The sequence below is a fragment of the Phoxinus phoxinus genome (genome assembly GCF_949152265.1).
Source record: "Phoxinus phoxinus genome assembly, chromosome: 9".
Taxonomy (NCBI): domain Eukaryota; kingdom Metazoa; phylum Chordata; class Actinopteri; order Cypriniformes; family Leuciscidae; genus Phoxinus; species Phoxinus phoxinus.
The window spans coordinates 10,329,678-10,348,590 of NC_136884.1; the positions used below are offsets into that span (position 1 = coordinate 10,329,678).

The following is an 18,913-nucleotide window of genomic DNA, read 5'->3' on the forward strand; positions in this document are numbered from 1 at the left end:
AGGTCTGACTCCGGTATTGGCTCTGGCTATTCCTAGACAACTTTCCTGTTGTAAAATTTGTATTTGCATTTGTCAAAAACATCAGTGTCACATGATATTTTCTGAAATCATTCTAATATGCTGATTTGGTGCTCAAGAAACATTTCCTAGTATTAGCCATGTTGAAAACAGTTTTGCTTCTTAATATTTTTGTGGAAACCATAATAGTTTTTTTTGGGGGGGGGGGGATAAACAGTCCTATTGATACACAATTAAATAATTAGTAGAATATAATGAAAACATTTAAAAAAAAAAAATGTATTGACTCTCCATTGGCAGGTTTAGTAAACAATTTATTTCGGACCCTAATGTGCACCGATATTCAACAGTGACTAACAAGGCCAAAGAGAAAGTGCCAGTGATGAAGTGATGAAATGACACCTTTTGTTGCTTCACACTATTTTGCTGTTGGATTGGAAAGAGTTAATCTCCAAGACCTCCTATCCATTTGATCTGCTACCATTGGTCCGATCAGAGAATTGAACCCCGCCCTCTTTGCCTCATTAGCATGTGATCCCCTGAACTGGTGCAGAGCCAGACTGTAAGAGCATTTGACAGCACTTCTGTTCTGTTTCTGACAACAAAATACATGGAAAAGTCTCATTTCATCTGAAGTTATGAAACAAAAGTTTAGTTTTCCACCTCCCAGAATTCAATGCAGTGTGTCATTGAGAAGGTGCAAGAACTGTGCACTGACCCTCTTCTCAGACTGAACAGCCATCCATCCTGCGAGAAGCCATGAAGTTGAGTGAGGCTTCTCTCCAGATTGTCTATTGCCTCTCTGATGCATTTTAGACCAAATGGAGGAGGCAAATGATGCTTAAAGTAGTGCTCTCCTGTGGTCAAGGAAATGATGACAAAGAGATGTGGGTGTGTGTTTATGGGTGCATGTCTGTGTATTCCAGGTGCCGTGGCTCGGATGTTACAGCAGGTGTTTTATGAGAAATCAGCCCGGGAGAAGTGGAGCATTGATCCGTAGGGAAAGGGGGCTTTCTTTTAGTTTCACAACATTAAATATACTGCACTTTGCCATCAGGAACCATGTTAACACACACACACACGATTTTATGTCAGTTGTTGTCAGCTTTTTTTAAAGCTAACCAACTTTTTGTCACCTTTCACTTTTTAAAATCCTTTTTGGACAACCACCGTATATATTAATATATATATGGCTAGATGTGTTGTATTTCAATGTGTTGTACGTTCCCTTTACCGGAAATATATATTTTTTTTTTTACACGTTTTATATGTTGAATAATCAACAGAAAGGTAGACAGTATGACTTATTGAATAGATTGTACTTCTATTTACAGCCTCGCTTAAAATTAAATATGAGTGACCATATACGGACTATTTGGACAAGGTTGTTTTTCAAAGGCTGTCTTAATAGAAAGCAGACACTTAGTTAGCCTAATTGTTAAACTTAATTGAAAACAATATAATTGTTTCTGTTTGTAATGAAAAGTTGGAGAATGGTTTCTTGGCACCCATGGAAGTTGACAGCCGTGTGCTCTGGCAGAGAGAGGTGTTACTGCATTAGTATTACAAGCACAAGGATCGCTCAAATACGAACAGCCCCTGCCATCAGCACCTCCGTCCTGGAAGCTCAAGTTGGCTGTCCTCACTCTGTCTAGCATGACAACAAGGCCAGTGATATCAGAAGGCCTGGCCATCCATGTTCTGCCTGCTCTCGTTCTTAAACTGCTCTCCATTTCTTTCTCTGTGCCGATCTGTTCCACTGATGCTATCTGCAGGTCCAGGCCTCACTGATGGATTCATTTCATTAGAAATGTTTTGGGGGGTCACTGTGTGGCTTGTTTGGAGATTGGCTCTATTAATCTTCCCCACCACGGGATCTATGGTGCTGCTTACATGGGCCATATGTCCAGACACCTCTTACAGGAACGCTTATACTCACACACTTCATTTTTGCTGACGTTGGTGGAAAATGGCAATCTTGGCCAAAAAATTTGAAAATTTGTATTTGGTTACTGGTTATATTGTTATTCATACACACATATAGAAATAATACTAAAATAACACTGGTGATTGCTGAACCAGATATTTTAGGCCTAAAAAGTTTGACATCTTAATTGGCGAAATATTTGGCCCCTTGTTTTCCAGGACTCTACAAATGTCCAATATTATTTTTAATATTAAGTTATTTCAGACATAGAGGATCTCGGAGCTATAACGTTCTCCGAATGTTCAGGGCTGTGTTTGATTTACAAGTCTGTTTTTAGAGACGTGATTTACTGTCTGTCTTTGCCATTCAGTCAAAGCTCATTCTGAAATGTGGACTTGAGCTGCCACCAGCGCTTTGCTAATGAAGCTGACCTTTTTAATCACACTGTATTCGCCATCAACACACACAAACGAACCCCTGCACATCAGTCTCGAGTTGAACTAATGAGAGTGACCTTTTTGTTTGTAGGGTCTGTGTTGTGTGTGGGTGTATATTTGGGGGTCTCTCTCTCTCTCTCTCTCTCTCTCTCTCTCTCTCTCTCTCTCTCTCTCTCTCTCTCTCTCTCTCTCTCTCTCTCTCTCTCTCTCTTTCTCTCTCTCTCTCTCTCTCTCTCTCTGTGTGTATGGTTCTGTGTGATATCTGTTGATTGGCATCTTGTAGTGCTCGGCTCCATTAGAGGAGCACAGCTTGGTTTGGCACAGGCGGTGTGTGCCTTTATTAAGGACTTCTCATCACCACAAAAACACCCAATCACAGAACGATTCAGGTTTGAATGGTGTTGTCCATTATTTTTAATCCATTATATAGATAGAATGGGATTGGGAAATCTTTTTCAACTGAATATTGAAGGTGTCTTTTCTCAAAGGTCACAGATGCATATACTGTAACGTGTCTGAATAGAGAACGCCTATGTCACCATGGATGACTTCATGTTCGATCAAGTGACATTATTATATAAAGTTACAGGAAATGCGGACATCAGAATCCATAGAATAATTTAGTGTTTAATGAATTATTGATTTCTAACACTTCTGCTAATACGCTATATAAGTATATAGAGTCATTTTTCCATGATGACAATAAATCATTTTCCACGACCCCTTCTAACCTTTCTTCACACCCTGCCGTTTGAGAACATTCGCCTCAAAGTGTTGGTCAGCCAACTCAAGACCTGAACCAGATTAATGTGGTGAATTCATGTTATTAATTCAAAAGACCGCAGTCCTTTCAATTCAACTGATGAAATTTATCAAGATTCAGCTGACAGTGATGCAGTGTGCACTCTTTCTTCTGTCCTTTAGGGCACCGTCACCTTCTCCTGTTTTTTCCCCTGCTTTTTCTTTTATGTCGTTACCTCAGAAACTCCTCTGTTCTGACTTGGGTTCCTCCCTGAGGCCAGCATTATTGTTTTGGGCCTCGACTGCACCAAAGTTGCCTTCTGAGTGTTTCTTCACCTGTGGGCCGAACACAGTCCCCCTTTCCACCAATGGTCTTCTCCCACCGACACTGGCCTAAACTTGGGCTACATGCCTACCTGAACTGACTGTGTGGAAGAGCTAATCTCTGCCTATAGGGGCTAAAACAAGAAAGAAGTTCAAATGCAGCCAAATATGCTGTAAAGCAGGCCAAGTGAAGAAAAGCAGGCATTTCTTTAGGCCTTCTTTGAATTTGAAGAGAACTGCTCAGAGTGCAGACTTTGGTTTAAGTCATTTTAATATATTTCCATATATTTCCAGTGCATTGGGGTGTTTCTGCAGGGTTTCAGCGTGCGTATGTGTGTACACAAACATCCGTTCCATAATGATAATGTGTATATCATTGCCTTCTGTTTGTTCCCCTCTCTGCACCATTAGCCCCATATGGCTCTATTTCAGGGGGTGTATGTGAGCATGTGTGCGTTATTGAGAAATAAGCATAAAGTTGAATCTCAATGCTGCTACATTTATGATGGATTTATGTGTGGTCCTATTATTATGCTGAAGTGAGACTGTCAGACTTTAAGGAACTCCGAAAAAGAAGTTAGAGATAGTAAGTGGTGTTTGGAGGAACGATGTTAGAGGTGGATACACAATGTTTTTCTTGTCAAAGATTGTGCGTTCAATCATAACTTATGGTATTTTGGCGCAAATTCTCTCTTGATTTGGTAGAAGCTCGCACTGAACCCAATGCACACGCACATACCCATGAACACACTGTTTATGGCCTTAGATTGATCCTCAGTTGTGATGAATGTGGATTTACATTTGGATTGAACACTGTTGTATTCATTTGTTCGGTAATCAGCTCTCCTCCAGAGCCGGTGTACCTTTATTTAAATCACTTCTAATAAAACAGGCTTAATCCTTCTGCCAGCGGATTTACGGCAGGAAGTGCAGTCGTGGCGCTTTTGTGCCGCTCAGTTTGTTTTGCTGGTCGAGTCTGTCACTCACACACCGCGCGCTTTAGAAGAAATGACAGGTTTACATTTAGTTGTTACGCACGTCATGCATGTTTGCGGTTCGCGCTTGTGTGTTTGGCCTGTACTTCACCTCAGTCTGACTCAAACGATGTCAGACGTAGAATGCTGAGAGCTACTGTATAATAGAGACGTGAAAGAATAGTTCACTATTATGAAAGACTCATTCACCATGTTCCTGTATAACAGATTTTCAGCAAAAAAATGTAACCTGCTCTTTTTCTTACAATAATGAATACTGAAAAATAAAAATGGTTAACCTTATATACATTTTTCACTTTATAAAATGTAATAATAAATATTTAAAAATGTAATCTTAAAAAAAAAAAAGAATAAAATAGAATCTAATAAATTGTGTAAAAGAATACAATTTATTCCCCTTATTCTTTCCCTCTACAATAGCTCTCATATTTAAATATGTGAATATTTAAATGTTTAAATATTTCGTATGGCTTCAAAACACTTGAAATATAGTGCATAAGTTATATGGGACACTTTAATGGTGCTTGTTGTCCTTTTTGGAGCTTCACAGTCCCAGTATCCATTCACTTACATTGTATAGAAAAATGTGACATAAACATTCTGTTGAAGAATTGAAGAAAGTAAGTCTGGAACGAGATGAGATTGAATACATTGTGACAGCGTTTTCTTTTTGTATGAACTAACCCTTTAAAGAGCAACAGAAGAAACCATCTGCATCTGTCCATACAGTTGCGTTGCGGTTGAGTGGCAGGGTCATGTTGGCATGTGTGTGCATGTCTGTGGGTCTCAGTGGTGTACGGTCACACTGACAGTGATGAATGAACTGTCGCACCGCTGCCCTTCTCATGCATTACACTCCTTTACCCTGGAGAGGCTTGTGTGTTTCTGCATGTTTTTTCACCTCTACAACCAAAAGAAATTGCTCTTCCAAATGCATTTACTAAGCATTCTGCCAGTCTTTGCATATGCACACCATTGTATAAATGTTTGTGTGTGTGTGTGTGTGTGTGTGTGTGTGTGTGTGTGTGTGTGTGTGTGTGTGTGTGTGTGTGTGTGTGTGTGTGTGTGTGTGTGTGTGTGTGTGTGTGTGTGTGTGTGTGTGTGTGTGTGTGTGTGTGTGTGTGTGTGTGTGTGTGTGTGTGTGTGTGTGTGTGTGTGTGTGTGTGTGTGTGTGTGTGTGTGTGTGTGTGTATTGTGGTGTAATTGAAGTGCCGGAACGGTTCGGGTTAAATGCTCTGAACTCTGTGCTATGGGGTCAAAACTGGATTAATGGAGAAAACCCATGGCCCGTGAACCTTCTTTACACACACACACACACACACACACACACACACACACACACACAGACTCATCTCAACATCTGTCCACCTGCTTGTCATCCATTCTGAATAGGAAAACAAAGTAATTTTAAAATGTGACTTCCAAGCATGAAGTCATGAAAATTAATACAATATTAATTGATTGTGGTGCTCAATCATTCTTTAAATTAAAGGTTATATACAGTATACATTAAATTGACTGGTGAAATATGTACTTTGAAGATGTAAAATAATTATTATTTGGGATCACAGCCCATTCTCTTCTTGCATTACAATACATTACATATTTATATGTATATTATCTTATTACGTATGTGTAATACATTTTCAATAGAATAAATTACATCAATCAGTTATTTAATATTTAAGGCAGAGTTTAAAATAAGGATAATTATTTCTTGGTGGTTTGTTTCAAAGGTGTGTGTGAATCCTGTATTCTTCCAGTATCTCAGTGCATCAGCTGGAACTGTATAAAGAGATCTCTGCTTACGCTGCATGCGTGTAAAACGTTTTTCTGTCTAAATTTTACTCAATTAAAAGTCAAAGTATCTAGTCAAAACTTTCCTCATTTAATTGAAAGTCAAAAAGACAGCTTTTCACATTGACTGATTATATCAAGAGACGGTGGAAATTGTCTCATTAAAGTAACTTTGAAGCACAAACTGTGTAAAGAAGCTTTTTAACCACAAGTTTCCTCAATGGCGTGACTATGTAGGATTCTAGGGTACCAGATCTTGAAATCTATTAAATTGTTACATTTTATACAGTAGCTAGTTTGACATTTACATATAGTTATTTAAACCTTGATCACTGACCATGTTCAAGTTTGACTACAGTTGTAACATAATTAAAATGCATTCTTTCAGGTCAAAGACTCTCTAGACAAGGACAAAGTTACATACAGAAAGCTAATTATACTTCACATTATAATTTGTGTCTACTTTAAATAAAAGTGAAGTAAACTGAATAAAATGAACGAAACAAGAAACAGGTTTAGTGCATTAATCAAACAATGAATAACCATGGCAACTAATACTAACACAGGAAACAGAACAGGGAAGTAGTATTATTGTCTATATTAATACTATCTTCATGTCCATAAATCAATATGTTGTGCTGAATCTACTCATCTTGTTGAGAAAAGCTGCCTGCGAGTGATTTAGATACTATTGGCAGCCATTATGAAGAGCTCTGCCATTTCTGCTGCGACTCTCACGGTTCTTACTTAGCATTCTGTGAGAGAGAGTGTGTGATTTGTGTGTGTATACACACACACTCAGGCCTCTGAGTGTCCCTAAGCATGTGCGTTAAGTTCTCTCTGCTCCACTGCGTGTTGTGTTTCCCTCTCATTGACGCTCACCAGTCGAGTCCCACTGCACGCTGAGCGTTCATTATTATGACTCTCTTCATTTATACTGCGCTAAACCTCGTGCCATTAGCAAACACTCCCTCCAGCAGCTCTGCTCATTTTCGGAGGACTGTAATCAAGGCTGGCGTGGCTGGACGCACTCCAGGAAGAATTCAAAGGTGCTCTGTAAGAATGGGTCAGGAGATGCAGAAATTTCCAGCAACAGATCTTAAACCTCCCATGGCACCCTGTGATATTTAAGTAGAAAGGAAGGATTTTGCTAGCGATGAGACAAGAGAACCTCTGCTGGTTTGATTTTTCTCCAAAGCTCTCGCCGTCTGTCTGTCTGTTTCGCTTGTGAGGCTTCTATCCATCCTTTTACTCTATTTTCCTCTCCTTCTCGTTTTCTCTCTCTCTCTCTGGAGCTTGATTACTTTTTAATGATTTCTGGGGCTAAGACGAATGAGTGTGTTAAATGAGGAGAATTAGACATGTGCCGCAGAGCACTGGGGCATTTGTTACTTGAATAATGGAGCTTAGAGACTTTGTTTACTGGGAAATATTGAGCTTCATAAATGAGAGGGGGAAAGAGAGACCGAATATTGCAGCTTGTATGATATTTCTCTGGTCATTCACTGTAGCTTTTATTAGGTAAGAATGTCGAAAATGCATGATCAATTCAATATTATGTTGGCAATGTAAAATTAGCGAACATCATAAACACTGACTGATTTTAATGCACTTTTTTATTTGACTATTGACTTGCCACAGTAGTTTCACAATCCCCTTGTGTCATGACCACCCAGACTTGTGTATATGAGATCGCTAAGACTTATTTACTCATTTAAACCTCATTAACATGAGGTAGTTTTGGAATGTTTGAGTCTGATTCATAAATCGGTTAGGCCATTACTCATAAATGCCCATAGAAGTCTCTCTCTCTCCATAGAAGTGTTGCATTTTAAAATGATACAAGTAAAAAATATATGTAGGTAAAATTGTGCATATATTGTTATATTGGTACCAGCATATAAATAATATATTAAAATATATATATAAATCCTCCTTACATTTATTTTGTGAAAAAGTGTTCAAAACAAGCATTATTATATGAAATATTACAAATATGGAGATATGCATGTGTACTATATATGATGGCATAATTTCTTATATGTATTTGTGTCTATATATATGATAGTATTCAAAATACGCAAAAAAATGTGTACAGTATACTTTTTCAGCATTTTAAAACCATCACATACTGTATATACACACATATACAGTTTAAATACTATGTCACTATGTTTCTCCATTTGGATAAATATATCGATTATAATCAAAATGCTGAACATTTCGGAGAGATCTGTTCTATTCTCAGTTCCCAGTCACCATGCCAACCTTTCGTAGACGCTCGTTCACACACATAATCGGATACACTATGGCGTTGATGGACTTGTTCCAGTGTGACCAGGGGCATAGCTTTGAAGGCTAGCGTTCCCCCGCTGAGTCGTTTCTCTCCCACCCCCCTTCGGTTCCCTGGTGCAGTTTACTGCTAGAGAGCTTGATGGGCCAGGGCAGTGCCACGGATCATTACCTCGCTCTCCGCCCCTGGGGCTCAGGCAGGGGGCGCAAGCAGCAGGCAGTGATATGTGTATTAGCAGATTGTACGCCAAATGTACAGCAATGCGCTAATAAGAACAAACTACTCGGGGCTCTCGCCGCTGCCCCCTGCTGTGCAGGATGGCTCATGATGTGGTCGGATTGAGTTAGTGCTAAGTCCAATTACAACAGTGCATTTGTGCCAGTGCCACAAGTAAACTACGATTCGGTGCAGTAGGCAACACCGTTACTATCCTCCTGCCAATGGCGTGCTAACACTCGCTGTCACTTTCAGTCAGTCACTACTGGCGTTAGAAATGCAGCCAAATGTTGGTGGCTATGCTCTTTTGTTTTGGCCGTTCATCGTGTTAAAATGTGGTTCTGTTCTGTGCCCGGGCTTCTGTTTTGTTTGAGCGGATAGTTCTTCAGCTATTAGCATCATTAGCTTTGATGGCAGGGTGCAATCGTTAAATGGTAGAGAGGAAGTCGCAGTGCCTGAAGGATGATGTGGACAAGTGGAGGTTTGTCATTGCCACACGTATAAAGTGATATCCCTGGCCATATGTTTCTGCATCGTGGTGCTTCTTTTACCGTAGCAGGGTTGTCCGGCTCTGACAGGCGAATGGAGGGTTTTGATCGTGCTTGTTTTTCGGTCTATTTGACTTGTTTGCTCAAAAGCGAGCAATTGAGCAGATAGACTGCAGCATTCTGTAGTCTATCACGGTCCTTTATGGAGGGCGCCTGCACTGGTCATCCTTAAACTCAACCCTGACCTCAGACCTGAACCTCCCCCGCACCTTAACAACAGCGACATTTAGAGTTTCTAAAGCAATCGTCTGATTCATAGAAACGAATAGAGGTGATGCCCTGACTTCAGAGTGTATTAGATTGAGTGTGTGTGTTTGTGTGTGTTTTCAGAGCACTGTGGTTGTGGAGAAGTCAATTCAGGATCTAATGAGTCTGATGCAGGATCTCAGTGCGTACTCTAACCAGTTCCTGGAGATGGTCTGTGACAAGCTCAAGGAGTACAAGGAGATCTGCAATTCTGCTTACAGGTAATACTACTATGTGACACACACAATCGTATTTGAGAATGCGAGTTTGTAGTCTGTATTGAATGTGATGCAATAAAAAGATACTAAAACATAATAGCAAGAAATGTCTTTCTGTTGGGTTGACCTGGCAGGCTGCCGGCAATAACATACAACGCGACCAGTGTTGTTCTGTTTCATGAATTAATGACTCTTATGAAGTGGTTCTTAGTGAATCAAAAACATACGCAGGACCAGTTGTGTCTGATTTCGTAAATGTATATCTCTTATGAGACTTTTTAGCATATCAAAAACATACAGCGTGACCAGTGTAGTCTAATTCCTGAAATAATGACTCTTATGAAGTTCTTTTTAGTCAATCTAAAACATCCTTAACATGCTGTTCATATGATATGTCTAGTATAGTCGAGTTCATGAACAAATGAATCTCATAAAGTGGTTCTTTTTAGTGAATTAAAAACATACTGCCCGCCAGTGTAGTTTCCTGAACAAATGACTCTTATGTGCTGGTTATTTTAATGAATAGTTCAAAAAGACAAGTATCTGTTTTAAATTAGTCTGACGGATGGAAATTTGCTCTGTAATGTTAAATAATTATAAAGAACATTATATAACATTGTTAAATTACATAATGCCTTTGATCATTCATTAATGTTCATTCAAATAGTTCGACATTTCTTTAAAATCAAGGTAAACCTGTCTTCTCAATGTACTCCCTGCAGTACCAGTATCTCGGATGTCTGGAAAACCTCGGTATTAGAAACACTGGATGATTGGTCTGCTCATGTGTTTAAGTGAAGTGTGTGTGTGTGTGTGTGTGTGTGTGTGTGTGTGTGTGTGTGTGTGTGTGTGTGTGTGTGTGTGTGTGTGTGTGTGTGTGTGTGTGTGTGTGTGTGTGTGTGTGTGTGTGTGTGTGTGTGTGTGTGTGTGTGTGTGTGTGTGTGTGTGTGTGTGTGTGTGTGTGTGTGTGTGTGTGTGTGTGTGTGTGTGTGTGTGTGTGTGTGTGTGTGTGTGTGTGTGTGTGTGTGTGTGTGTGTGTGTGTGTGTGTGTGTGTGTGTGTGTGTGTGTGTGTGTGTGTGTGTGTGTGTGTGTCCGATCACATATGTGTAAGTCAGCAGGGATCTGGACTGAGCTCAATCATGGGTAGAAAGTGCAGAGGCAGCCGTTTCCTCACACAATAATCACATGCTACCAATCTGTCCCTCTCTTTGTCTCCTCCTCTGTCTTTCTTTTGTTCTATCTCCCTCGTTCTCAGCCATAAGATGAGTGAAACGCACTGCATTTCGTTCTACATGATCTGTTCAATCATTTTACACATCGCAGACAATAACAGTTTATTCATCCGCGCTCTTGTCTGCCTGTCTGTATACTCTTCTGTGGAACCGTGTTCGGCTGTCACCCAGTGCACACTTTTAATGAACTGCTTATGCAATACTGGAGAGATTTATCTGAACTTATGGTTCATTTACATATTTTAGAATTTTTTTGAGACGGAGTGAAATGGAGCTTGTTTAATCCCTCAGCCAATCACAGACTTTGTTCCTAATTTAGCTACTTACGCAGTGTTTCATAACACTTTATGATATCTTCCATTTACAAGTAATTAACAAATCATTATATAGCACTTAACAAATCATTCAATTAATTTCATAATATTTTTAGCTATTGCTGTGTACATTAACATCTGAGTATTATATAATGTCTTTAGCACGTTTACAAACACATTGAATTGTGGAGCTAGTATAATATAAAAAATTTCCTGTAATAATATAATATAATATTTTTATTATAGACGAATCTAGCTGTATTCCTGTAATAATATAATATAATACAATATAATATAATATAATAAATATTTTTGATTTTGTGATTTATAATATACATTTTTATATTATAAATATATCTTACATTATATTTAATATTTATTAAAAATATATATTTTTAAATCTAATGTTCAATGTTTACAGACTTAAAAAATAAATGGCACTCACAAATGTTCCCAAAGTTTAATTAAAACAGTTTATTTTAATCCTGTTGTTGAGATTATTGTGTGGTGTGTGTGTGTGTTGTAGGGGTATCGTACAGTGCGAGGAGAAGCTGACCATCAGTGCATCCTGGGCTAAAGATGAAGACATCAGCCGTTTGCTACAGTCTCTGCCCAACTGGGCCAGCATGACCCAACCCAGACAGCTCAGACAGAAGAGAGAAGAGGAAGAGGACTTCACACGGTGAGAGCACACGCTAATATACACATACATAATACAAATACACACTGTCCCCAATGTGAGCTCTCCACACAGATTCATCACAGAGCACACAGTATATACAAACACACTCGGACAACTCCTATCAGCTCACATCCGAGCAGGTTAGCGCACAGACGGCGGTCATGTGCTGTGTAACACAGATCTGCGGGCCTTTACGTCCTGTAAATAGATCAATAAACACACTTATGTACTCGATCCATTTCAAGTCCAAAAATTGCACTTCGTCGAAAATGAAGGTTATTTTTTTGTTTGCCAGACGCCACTGCAATTTGGTATTCTGCTTGGGTCCTGTGTTACAGAGGGTGACATCTAGCCCTTATAGCTTCAGCTGACATCTTTGAACAAGAACAAATTCAACTGCAGGCAATCACACTATCTGCCGTAACATTCCAGCATCCCAAACACACACGCAATTCTGTTTTGGATTCACTTGCTCACTCTATCTCCCTCCCTTTCTCTCTTTTCCTCTCAAGTGCACACTTGAATTAAAGAAGACACAAGTATGAGGAAAACTGTGATTGGACGAGATGGAGGGGGGAGGGGGGGGGGGGTTCCATTTTTATCAAAATTGCCCTCAAAGTGTTCTCCCGTCGGTTTGGATGTGCCATGGCCTGCAATTGTACAATAAATAAATGAACTGGTTATGTGGGGCAGAAAAATCCAATCTAGCCGACCTGTTGAAGCTAAACGCAGACGGCGAGCAGGAGGCTTTTATCATATAAATGACCCTGACAGTTTCATCAGCTAAAGAGGGATTACGCCACATGTATGGCAATGCTATACAGAGTGATAAAAGCTTGTTAAAAAGTCTTCCGTTCAATAGACGCTGCGTTTAATCTTAAAGTATTTCACAGCGTTCAGAAATGAGCCATGTGGATTTTTTTCTCCCACATTCATCACAGACCTGTAGAAGAGGAGGTCTAAGAAAACACTGACTTTATATATTTGCGTCAGCGTCATCCGTTGAAGCTGAGCATCAACTGCTGCTGTGGTTATGAGAATGAGAGTAAGGGAAAGCCTTTTTTAAGTACACATTAGCACCGGTGTGAGCATCTGGCCAGTGTTGAGGCTGCGCCAACAGTGGTGCCCAGAACACTAAGATATTTTCATCGCTCCTTCCCACCAGGACATGCAACATCTCTTTTCCCCTTTAGACGTCTTCTGCCCCCTGTCCACCTTAATTCTCCTTTCAGTAGACTGTCTGCTTAATATCTGCTTACACTTTATTGTGATGGTCCCCCAACAGTTATTACATTACTAATATACAATACTATAGGTAACTTTGCAAGTACGTCAACCTATTCTAACCCTAACCCTACCAGTCTACTAATACTCTACTGACACTCTAATGAGAGTTAGACATGTGTGAGTAGACATGTACTGTAGGTGCAACGTTACTTTTAGTCAACTGAATGTAAAAGAGGCCATCAAAATAAAGTGAAACCTTTTTTTGCAAAAAACGTATTTGCAAAACTATAAATAAAATAATAATAATTGCAATAAAAAGTGCACAATTTTTTTTGAAAAATGTCGACCTATTCATTTTCAGTTTAGTTTCGCAAGTTATGTGAATTAAAGGGGTAATGGGTAAGAGGTTCAAAAAAAATTATTTTGCAACTTCGGGTGTTTCAATTAAATTAAAAACAAACTTTAATAAAGAAAAAGAAAATAATTGCAAAAAAATATTTTCACCTATTATTTTTCAGTTTAGCTCATTCATGTACCTCTTTTTTAAAGTATCATTTAGAGGTGTAATATAATTTATGTAATAAATGTGTAATATCGCAAATATTATAATAAGAAAAATAATAAATCCAAACTAGTTTACCAAATACTTCTGCTGGCCATCCGTTTGGACAAACAGGTTTTCCTACCCCATACTTGTGGAGTCAAAACTGGACAAGTCTCCAAAAACAGCTATTTATTTACGCTTTTGAAAGTGACTCAATAAACTGGTCTATAAATATATTAACATGAAAAAAAGACATGCTTCACCTTTACCGATCTTTTTCACTTCTAAGCACTGGTTTAATTAACGTCCACCACAGACAGTTCCGTTGTGCTGAGCTGTTATTAAAATCAATCTGTATCGACGCCATGGCCACATTCAGCAGACCATACGGAATAATGATTAAACACGAGTGAGGCTTTTTTTTAACGCTGGAAATGTTTTCTGTCTCTCACAGGGCGGCGTTTGCCAAGGAGTCTGAGGTTTTGACAGGGAATCTGGGTGATAAGTTAATTCCTCAGAATGAGATTCTGCGGGACGTCAGTGATCTGAAGGCTCTCGCTAACCTGCAGGAGAGCATGGAGTGGCTCGCCACCCGCCTCAGGGGTTTCTTCAGCAACCTGCCCCGGAGCTGCAGTGAGTGTGTTTACTGTATATGTTTGGCTGGAGCCTGGAGGTTTGTGTATTGAGTATGTGTCGCCATGTATTGAGTCAAAAACGTTTTCACATTTTTTATTTTTCCTTTACAGAATAAATGATCATGCAAACGTTTTAGTGATAATTTGAATCGAAATACTGACAAATTTGAGTAATCTCAGCGTTTGCGACGTCTCGCTGTGCATTTCCAGGTTTAAATTAGATTTAAATCCCTGTGTCTCCAACTTCTGAACCTCTTTATCAGAACTGAATAAATACATTGCATTACTTCATCAGAAGAACTGATTGAGCCTCATGAAAGATAAGCAGGAAAACGTCTGTGTAAATCATGTTTTAAATTATTCTTACATACTGTCACATTGACTTGAAATATATTGAGAATATTGAGCTTTACTCCTAGACTTCAATGAAACTTCAGCGCTGGTTGTTTGACGTCACATCGGTGAAACTTCACACAATACCTTCCGAATTTCCTCCACTTCTTTCACTGAAATCTGTAAATAAGCTATTTTAAAACTATTGTTATTTCTGTTTTTTGGGTAAAGACTGCTTCGGAGCGACTCGCGTCCAGAGCAGATAAAAATTCAATAAGAGCGCGGTGGAGGACGTGGTGTAATTACCATTAGTTCTGTGCAGAAGCCGTAATGGAGTGTTTTATCATGGTGGGACAGCTTCAGCATTGTTCATTATTTAGTGTTTGCTGAGCTGATGGGACCGTCGCCGACGGAAACCCTTATCTCTGTAACCCCCCCTTAAATTGGATTTTATATTATGGAGCCAGTCAGGTATGAACAAGTCATTTTCTCCTGTCTTGTCTTGCAGACTAAAACACGTTTGCCAGTGTAATGTGGGGGAGATTAAACAGCGTCTCACCACCAGAGACTATGCTTTGAAGTGGATAGAGTGAAGAGAGTTCCTAAAGAGGGAGAGTGAGAGAAAGAGCTCTTTTGCCCTTGTCTTTTCTAAAACGCAGGCCCACCGTGCTCAGGAAGAGACATCCTTTATGCACCTGTGACCACCCTGATGTGGCGTTTGTGTGCTAGAAGTATTCCACTAAGAATGTCCGGCGGTTTGTCAGACTGACAATGGGGCCTTGTCCTTGTCTCAGTGAGTTTAATCCGTGGCATTGCTCAATCTCCGTCCCTCCAACCTCTGCTAAAACAAACACTCGGACCTCTGCGATAAGATGCGTGAGATAATCCTGCTCTTTAGCGTCATGGTGTTGAATCTTAATGTAATCTAAATTTGATTTGGCACTAGGACACGTTCCTGCACCGACTGTTTGGGTAGAAATCGATGGGCTTTGATTGGTCATGAAGACAGTTTGTGTCTCATCGCTCATCTGGGATCTTTTCAATAACATGAAATCTTCCCTAAATCTATCTGGGCCCAGAGCCCAGTTTCCTCAGGACATGTGTGTGTTTCTGTATGTTCTTCCTTGTGTGCGTCTGTCTGGGGTTTTTGTACACTATTAACACCATTTGTATTTTTTTGCCCTCTCAGACTTTAGTGTAGTAAAGATGGCGCTTGGATGGATGTGAGGAGATCTTCAGTACATTCAGATTAAATATTAGAGAGGCGGTTTACATGCAAGTTATAAATTTGATTTGCAGTGTGTGAATGCTGTAAATGAAAATCTGAATATCACAACAACAGTTCGCAAATACCGCAGCATTTCCATCCCATGTCCAAATAGGAAATTGCAAATTGGTATAAAATAGAAATGGATGTTGTTGCCACTGTGGAAGCCACTATGGCTTTTTTTATTTTTTTATTATAGATAGTAAATTATTTGCAGTTTAGAGCTTGCGGATAAAACACTCTTTTTTGCTAGCTATCAGCAGTAGATGCCTTACGTCTGGAGCGACAACGTGTCTGAAGGTAATAGCGGCCAATCATTTTGATGACAGGCTTTTGCTCCGGCATTTCAGAATGAATTTGAGATGCTGTGAGATGATACTGATCCAATGATTTTCTTTTCTGAACGATTTCTTTGGTCACGTGTTTTCTGCCTCAAGCAAATGTATGCATTTTTATGTGCATTTCACATGAAATTATGTGGATGGAAGCCCGCAGCTACAGATAGATTCCAACTCTCACTAACATCACTCCTCTCGTGAAGCAAAAAAAAAACAGTAGTAGTAGAGTAGGAGTAGTATCAGCATTAGCAGGAAGAAAGAGACCATTTGTAGAGAGTTGAATGGGGAAAACTGCACCGCTCACTATGTTCTGATGGCAACCTTCCACTTTGAGTTAAAAGAGCCAACCTCCTTAATGATAGAGGCATGGCAATAAAGAGGTTCGACTAAATTTAGAGCTTATCTAGATCCCATTCTCCTTAGATTGTATTTCTGATTCCATACACATACACAGTCTGTATTTGAAGTTTCAACCATTCTCTATTCATGTAAACGGGAGCTATACTCGCATGACTAGAAAATAGCTGCCCGAGATAGCTGCCAAGTGAACCGACTTTCTTTGGCCCCAGGTTGAGTTTTATCTCAGGAGTTTTTCTCTGACCATTACCTTCGTGCCTTTGAGCAAGACCTTTAACCACCTTTTACCTACCTAGGCTTGGCAGACAAAAGGCAGAACTGTTGTCCAAACAACCCTCTTCCTTTCACATGCTTCCAAATCCAGCTTCCTATAGCTCTCGGGAGATTCAGCGCTCTCATATCGCTGAACAGACGCAGAGCTTTTGAGCCTTCATAGCCTTTAGTGCCAAAGAAAGAGTAACTCTTGGGTCAAGCGATCTGTTCATTTTTGGAGTTTTAAAAAGTACCTTTATCGCCGACAGTAAAGGTCTGCTTTCCATCTATTAGCATAATGTCTGTGGATACACACTGACACACTTTAATTTCTGGAATAGCTTTTACCGAAGACACCTACTCAATTTTCTTTTTTTTTCTTTTTTCTCCCTCCTCTCAAGTTCTGTCCTGAAGGCTTAGCCAGCGAGTCAAAGTGCTGATGCAGTGAGGTCAAAGGTCGTCCGCAGACAGAGCTTGGCTCTCCCCATGCAGATGTCACTGCTGTTACCGCAGCCGAATAATTAACGCTCTCAGCCAATCACATGCATCATTCATGAGGCTTCGGTCTCTCTTTTTATCTCTCTTCGTCTCCCTCTTCTCTCTTTGCTGCCGCAGAGGTCAGGTATCTTGTTTATTAGAGCGCTGTGTTTAACAGCCTGTGGGAGGTGTGCGGCGAGATGATGCAGTTTTTGGGTTTAAGCTTCACCCTGACTGCCAGTGGGATGTGGTCGTGGAGAAGGGTATCAGTTTGATCTCCGCTCTCTCTGTCTTTACGAGTGCCACCCTCTCACAGATGGCATCGAACAGACGCTTAGGCGAGATAGGATTTGAAAATAATTGGATGAGCCCAACTCACGCACACGGCACACATCTACGCAGCGTACAGCCTCCGATAAAAGACATTTAAGTTAAAGGAAGACAGAAGAAGACATTCAGCGGTCTGTTTGTGACTCGAAATTGGCGGCCCCATGTGGCGCGACCTTGATCACACCATCGTGGCGGGGTGAGCTCAGAGGCGATGGACATCAGGCCCCATCTCTCTCTCTCTCTCGCACCCCCAGTGGGGGTCTGGGGCAGGGGGTCCTGGCACACTCAGACTTTAAACAGAGCAGCCATGCTTTGCCACATGCCGCTGCACTCACTCGTTCACCGACAGTTGGTATGTGTATACATGAGCACACTTGTGTTAACAAACACACAACTTGACAACCAGCTCTACACATGGATGGAATTCAGACTAACTGCATAATTCAAACTTGCAGGTTAATTGGCGTGCAACATCGGTTTCCATTGGATTTGCAGTACACTGAATGTCTGGATCATGCTGTTCATGAAAGGCTCAGTTCCAAATTCACTAAAATATACAGCTTTTTTCTAATTGCAGCCAAACTGGTAAAACAGCTTTACTTTGGCTGGCTGTGCAAAAGCAGATAATGATTGAAAGTTATATAGAGGTGAGGAATATAAAATAATTCATGTTCGCTTTGTTTGAAAATATTATTTAATATTCTTAAATATATTGCATATTATAAATGATATATTAAAAAAATAATTTTAATTTTATGATGTATATATATTATTTTATTTAAAAATATATATTATATGAAATAATAAATAAAGAGAGAGGAGAGAGAGATTATATATATATATATATATATATATATATATATATATATATAAATATAAATCCACAGGCAATATATTTAATATTAATTTAATTATAATAAACAATCAAGGTTTATATGTACATATATACAAATGTATTCAAATTTATTTATTCGGCTTAATGTCAGGGTTCTGTCACTTTCCTTGGTTCTGTTTATTCATGGGTTGGTGACACTGCTATCGTTTTGTCATGGTGAGTGTGCGGTTTCGAGTTCGCTTGGGCCGTGCGCTCTTCTGTCCACAACATGCGAGTTGTTTTGTGTGCAGAGCGTGGTGTTCGGATCCTGGCACTTCTGCCTATTTTGA

General features: G+C 39.7%; 1 protein-coding gene across 1 annotated transcript in view; it reads left to right on the forward strand.

Annotated features, from left to right (window-relative positions):
• Positions 1-18,913, forward strand: part of exoc4 (exocyst complex component 4) — a 108,674-nt gene that overhangs the window by 77,117 nt on the left and 12,644 nt on the right. Inside the window, exons 12-14 of the mRNA XM_079623277.1 lie at positions 9,627-9,763; positions 11,834-11,989; positions 14,215-14,393. Of these exons, the coding sequence (XP_079479403.1) occupies positions 9,627-9,763; positions 11,834-11,989; positions 14,215-14,393 (472 nt within the window). The remainder of the gene's footprint in view (positions 1-9,626; positions 9,764-11,833; positions 11,990-14,214; positions 14,394-18,913) is intronic.